Below are 6,726 nucleotides of genomic sequence, written 5' to 3'. Positions count from 1 at the left end.
AGAGAGAGAGAGAGAGAGAGAGAGAGAGAGAGAGAGAGATGGAGTAATGCAGTTGGAGGAGGAGAGACTATACTGCAAAGGGGGAAAGGCATGATAAATTCTATATATTAAGATAATTTTTTTTTTCTCCCAGCCTGATACCACTACTGTTGATGATACCTGTATTCTATCTGGGCAATGCTAGTGAATGTTTCCGTAACTTCAGCCAAAGTCACAGGTAAGGAAGGATCAAGTCGATCATTTTCATCATAGCTTGTTGTTTTCTATAGTAGAGATAGAAAAAGACTTCCTCTATATCTTCTGGCCAAGGTGCTTGTATTGGAAATAAGTACAGAACTGTGGTCAGTGTTAAAGATATATAATAATATAACACAAAATGATAAGATAATGTGCCTGTAGGAATTAACAAAATGTTATAGCAAAATTATAAGTACAATTACTCATAAATTTGCATTGCACTGTGTGTCTCATGTCTTATATCTGTAGTGGTCCTTTGTTTTGTGATTCTCTTCCTAGGTGCATCCTGATGCACTCTCCACCATCATCCATGGCTGAACTCTTACCTTCAGCCAACATATCAATCTGCAGTACACTTTATGTTTATGGCATCACCATTTTCCTGGCCAGCTTTTTACTCAGCCTCTTCACCATTATGGTATGGTACCATCCTATATGCCTTTGTGGGAAGAAGGGGGATTAAAGGGGGAGACCGCTATTCCTGGGGCCTGGGAAAGGTGGAGCAAAGAGGACTTTCTATGGTCATAGCACTAAGAAGGTAGCCAAGTGATCATGACAATGTAATTACTACCTCAGGTTTTTGGACTTTACAAAATTAAATCCTGGGGAGAAGGCGAGCTTATATTCATTATGTAAAAATCTTACTAATTCTAGAACTAATATTTTGTTGATCCCCATGGAAGATAGCACCAGAAAATTTGTGTATATCTTTTATATATTTATTAGCAATATCAGACTTTTTATTAGTATATATTTGCTGTACATAATGATCACATTCATCATAGAAAAATTGTACTTGTAATAATATGCCTTAATTTTCCTTTTTTCCCATTCACCTCTTACTGTTGATAATTTAAGACATAATACTAACATATTTTAAAGGTATTAAGGGAAAGACACTTTCCAACAGAATATCTTTTTTTTTCCCCAACAGAATATCTAATAAAGACTTTAAAAGAGGATTTGATTAGAACTTACCTGTGGGGGTGAGGAATTTTCAGGAATCAAACCTAGTATCTCACTCTTGCCAGACAAGCACGGTGCCACTGAACCTATAGAAGTTACTTTTTTGGGGGGTTTCTTGAGACAGGATCTCATTGTATACTTTAGGCTGCCCATGAACTCACTATGTAGTGGCAGATAGCCTCAAACATGTGCCAATTCTCCTGCCTCAGCCTCCCAAGTGCTGGAATTACAGGTGTGTACCACCATACCCACCTAGAATTTACTTTTTACTTCCTATGTAAATTGTAATTAGCCTGGGGTTGATTTGAGGGGTTGATGTAAGGTTCATATATTGAACATGATAACCTGGAGTTTGACTAGTTTATGTTCATTTCCTTGGGCAAGTATAAATTTGATCTGAATAATTATGTCTCTCAAAAAAAAAAAGAGAAGGTGTGGTTTTGGATGCTATAACAGAATGGTCTTTTCTATTGTGAGATGCTTAGAGAATGATCCTTGTAAAATGATGGGAAACTTTACTAAGCATTAGACACACTTTTCACTGCTACACTCATCCTTAGGTCTTACTCATCCAAGCCCAGATATTTTACAAGAAATTTTTGAAATCAACTGGCTTTCTGGGAAGTGAACAGTGGGCAGTGATTCATATTGTGGAGCAGCGTGTGCGCTTTTACCCAGTGGCCTTCCTATGCTGCTGGGGCCCAGGTGGGTACCTTAATAGAAGAGGAGAACTGTTTGACTTTGATCAAGCAAAGTTTTCTCACCAAGACAGATGACTACAAACACCTGTCCATCTTATGAAATTTATATTGGCCCCACCATATTTCCAGCTTTATTCTGATATTTTGATCCTCCTGCCCAACCCCCAACTTCTTTTTCTTTTTATGTAGAAATTAATTATGCACAGATGCAACTTGTTATAAGAGTGAAAATGTCCTGACAGGACTTAAATATAAATACTTGCCCTTCCTACTACTATGGTTGTTGTAAAAATCAGATTGGATAATGTTTATGAAAGAGATTGATAAATTCTGAAATGCTAAGAAGTATAAATGATTATATTCCCATAGTATACATTGCCATCACTATCACACTAACAATCTATAAAGTTTAATCCATAAGGAGTAGAAATCAGAGGTCAAAGGCCCAATGATTTACCTAACTGGTTTATTTCACTGCTGATTTTATTTTATTTTAGTTTTTAAATTTTTTTTGTATTTTAGGGAAGGGTGTTCAGGGTCTCACTACTAATTCGGACTCTAGTGATCTGCCTGTTTACAGCCTCCCAAGAACTGGGATTACAGGCGCGCACCACCACGCCCAGTCTCAATTGCCATCTCAGCACTCCCCGGGGGTAGGGCCAGCACAGCAGACCCAGGATCGAACCCCTGGCCCCTGCGTCTGCTTGCAGGCACTTTAATCTGCTGAGCTATTTTGCTGGCCCTTGATTTTATTTTTGGGGAGCAGATAGGGCCTCATTTTGTAGTTCAGACTGGCCTTGAACTCACTGTTTAGCCCAGGCTGTCCCCAAATTCAAAGCAATCCTCCTGTCTCAGCCCCCCTGAGTTCTGGGATTACAGGTGTGTACCACTATACCTGGCTTCACTGCTGGTCTCCAATATGCCTACAACTTCCATTCTAGTAATGCCCGTGCATGTATACCTAGGAACTTTATGTTTTAGGCAGTAAGGACTAACAATAAGATTTACATATTGTGTATTCACAGCTATCATTCTGATGATCATAAAGCTCACCAAATCACAGGACACCAAACTGCATATGGTTCTCTATATTTTCCAGGTAACACCTTCAAAAACCTATAATCTCTGTTCTCATACCCTCTTATTCTATTCAGTTAGACTGCTAATACTCACTGAATACAATTTTATCCCTTAGGGATATTTATTTCTACAGTGTAAAAGGAAGCATATTTATTCTCTGTTCAGTTATTTTTCTCTCAGTTATGAAATGCTTAGTTACAAAGAATGTAAACATTTCTCAGAGGCAAGGTAGATGCTTTAGTAAAAGTGCTACAATGCACTCCAGAGCCTATATAACACTGGTCAACTTTGTTTTATTTGGTGTTTTTTGGGGAGAGGAAAAAAAAACCCACCAGGGCATATTCTTAGGAAACACTAGTAGTACATTAAGTAGGATAAATTACCTATTATTAGTGAAGGGAAGATAATGGAATGGTTCTCCCTTTTCACCTTTCTAAGACTGAAGACAACTTTTGGGACTAAGTACAGGGCAATTTTGGATTTTGAGACTATGTAACTGATAGGGCAGTTTTCTTTGAAACAAATGGGTCAATGATGTATATATTAATGAATATGACCAAATCTTATCTTAGCCATCGTGACAAGGTACAGTTAAAGCATGAGTTTAGAAAGTGTCAAGACCAATAAATAAATAAATAAATAAATAAATTAAATAAATAAATAAAGTGTTAAGACAAATATATACCTGATCTTCATGTCTGAGATAGAGAAATGTGTAAGTGCTTTATAAGGGCCAGCGAGATAGCTCAGTGGACTAAGCACCTGCTTAGGCAAGTGCAGGAACTGAGGTATGATCCCCAGTACCACATGCCCTACTGGCCCTGCCCCCAGGGTGCACTGAGCCCCTGATGGAGTCTGGACATGGTGGCATACACCTGTAATCTCAGCTACTGGAGAGGCTGAAAACAAGAGGATCACTATGACTCTGAACTGCATAGTAAGACCCTGTATAAAAAAAAGAAAAAAAATTAAAAGTGCTTTATAGGTAAGAGCTAAAGGGGCCAGGCATGGTGGCACACACCTATAATCCCAGCACTTGGGAGGCAGAGACAGGCGAACAACCTTGAGTTCAGGTCAGCCTAGAGTATATGGTGAGTTCAAGGCCAGCCTAAACTATACAGCAAAACCATACCTAAAAAACAAAACAAAATTTTTAAAAAACCACTCATAAATCAGGTGAGGCTAAGGGGATTATTCCTATATCTCTGCAAACCTGAAGGATGGGCCCCATCATTCCTTCATCTCCTCCAGGCTCTAACAGCAGCATCCCAGGGTCTGCTCAACTGTGGAATATATGGCTGGACACAGCACAGATTTCACCAGCTAAAGCAAGAAGCTCGACGAGATGCAGATACACAAACACCATTGTTATGCTCACAGAAGCGCATCTATAGCAGGGGCCTAGATCCATTGGAGTCTACCATTGCTTTTGTTTCCAACTCTTCCACCATTCTTTGAAAGTATAATACTGGAACATTCAGAACTGGAGTTACTTCACACTAATAGATTCAGAAGACTGTTGTAAGGGGAACATTATAATACATCTTTACTAAATGTGCATTAACTTCAAAATTGAAAGGAAATATAGTGCCATCCTTAGTAGCTATTCTTGATGAACTGGGAAGGATCTTTAAAGTTACACTCTCTTCACAAGAGATAAAAGCACTTTCCATCTAAGAGACTCATTTACTTTGATGGATATTAGATTTGTCTAAGTCTCTTCTAGAAACAAATAAATTCCAAGTTATTATTTATATGCATTCTTTCCAGACTCAATTTCATAGTTGCAGTGCAGGGAGGGGGACATGCACCAACTTGCTCAGATATTGCTATTGCATGAATATGGGGCCTGGTTTTCTTTCCTTTGAAGAGTTTTGAAACTCAGAAAAAGCTAGGAAACTTTTATTTTAAAAAGTGATAGTGGGACACTTAAACACATCTTATCCCAGTTTCATATGTTTAGATCTGTTTTAGAACTTAAACAGAAGCACAATCCTATACTAGAAAATTAAGAGCTATCTTTTGAAGTTATAAGGAAAATAAATTTTAAGGGAAATCAAAGCTAAAAACCCCTCTAGAAATAAATAATTCTCAACTATCATTTACAAGCAGAATTCCTGGTTGGTTTCATAGTACCTAGACATGTAAAATTAGGTTGACCCATTATGTTAACTGGCTATTCTTATAAGTGAAAATTGTCTCAGGCACATGGTTCAACCTAATAGCAAGCGCTAAACACGTTTATAGGATGAATGAGCAAGCAGTGATAAATGATTACTAGGTACAATTTAAACCTTTTAGATCACAGAGCATCATTAAGAGGTAGGAATGTTCATCTAACCTGTTTTTTTTTCCCCTCTCAAATCATATAACAATTTCTTTGGTTTCTCCAGTTAGTTATGAACAAGGCCAATTTAAGATCTGAGCATTGTGTGTCATGTTGTAAAGAAGTGAGGAGAGCTAAATGGACAATATGACTAGAATGATAATCAACCAAATCATTGGAACTAATAAGCATATACTTCCCTCTTGATAAATTCTAAGGTAAAATCTTTAAGATTAGAGAAATTGATCAGATGATAGTAGGAGATTAAGCAGTATGCTCTGAAAAGTAAATTCTAAAGATCTTTCCAAAGGAGTCCTATGGGAAAATCAGGTAATTCAGTAATAGCTCTTGAAATTTTGGCATGTGCTTCAAGGAAGTTATGGAGGGCCACTCTGCCAAGATCACATCTTGAGGCTTCTAATTGTCCCAGACTCTGAAGACCTGATTTCAGGCTATCACGGAACAAAAAAGATTCCCTCACCCAGGGAGCTATTTTAATTTTTTAATTTAAAAACTAACAAGCATTCATATAGAAAAATAGGAAGCAGCATAGAATGCCCATTTCCATAGTCCCTGAAGGGGATCAGAAGTAAGATGTCTAATAGTATCACTTTATATTTGCCTTTATTCTCAAAAAGAAGGTAATTAGTAAATATTTGTCAGCACTATCTTGCTGCTCTGATGACTTATTTTTCATGATCCTGGTCTTAGATATTCTGTGAGTGTCGGTAGAAAAAAAAGATAATAGAAGCAAGAAATAGCAAGAGTTTCAACAAGACCCAAATTAAGATTGTAAGTTTTTTTCATACTGAAGGTCACAGTGAATATGTAGAGCTGGGTTACTATTCAAACTATTCTCAGTAGCCCTAGGAGAGAGACAGCCATAGACACACAAGGAGTTTTTGAAATTGTTGTAAACACCTCTCCCATGACACTTTTCCAAGTTGCAGTCATAGTGAAGTACAGTGGTATCTAAGTAAAGTTGATGATACAGATTTTCTGTGGATCGCGTAGACAACAATCTTTTACCTCCCCCTTCTCAGCCCTGTCTGTGGCTTCAGAAAACTCTGTAATCCTGTATCTCATGTCTTTCTTGGAGAATTGAGTAAGTTTTTAACACTTTTCAATCTATGGGAGCCTTGGGTGCTTTTGCATAGCAGTTTTCATATTTTACATCTTTGCCTTTTCACTTGCAAGACCTTGCACATTCTTTTAGACTAACTGCCATCGTTTCCAAACTTGTCTCATTAGCAATAATAACAATGTTTCTAGGCAAACATTATGTTCTTTCCAAATATTTTACAGCATTAATTTAGACTTCTGCCCTGGTGCTGGTAACATGACCTTGTTCTTTGTAAGGGGTACCACTTTACCTGTGCATCACCCTGGTACCATGTGGAGAGGCCATTACAACTC

At 37.7% G+C, this 6,726-nt stretch overlaps 1 protein-coding gene across 4 annotated transcripts in view; it reads left to right on the top strand.

The window, feature by feature from the left end:
• Positions 1–6,329, top strand: part of Tmem116 (transmembrane protein 116) — an 82,600-nt gene extending 76,271 nt beyond the window's left edge. For all 4 annotated transcript variants that reach the window (XM_023720591.1, XM_023720589.1, XM_023720590.1 and 1 more), the window contains exons 7-11: positions 134–217; positions 517–655; positions 1,764–1,908; positions 2,930–3,003; positions 4,236–6,329. In XM_023720591.1, the coding sequence (XP_023576359.1) occupies positions 134–217; positions 517–655; positions 1,764–1,908; positions 2,930–3,003; positions 4,236–4,442 (649 nt within the window). In that variant the 3' untranslated portion in view covers positions 4,443–6,329. The remainder of the gene's footprint in view (positions 1–133; positions 218–516; positions 656–1,763; positions 1,909–2,929; positions 3,004–4,235) is intronic.
• The last annotated feature ends 397 nt before the right edge of the window (positions 6,330–6,726 follow it).

Source organism: Octodon degus, unplaced genomic scaffold (genome assembly GCF_000260255.1).
Source record: "Octodon degus isolate 3935 unplaced genomic scaffold, OctDeg1.0 scaffold00076, whole genome shotgun sequence".
Lineage (NCBI taxonomy): Eukaryota > Metazoa > Chordata > Mammalia > Rodentia > Octodontidae > Octodon > Octodon degus.
This window is presented reverse-complemented; position numbering and strand designations above follow the sequence as displayed.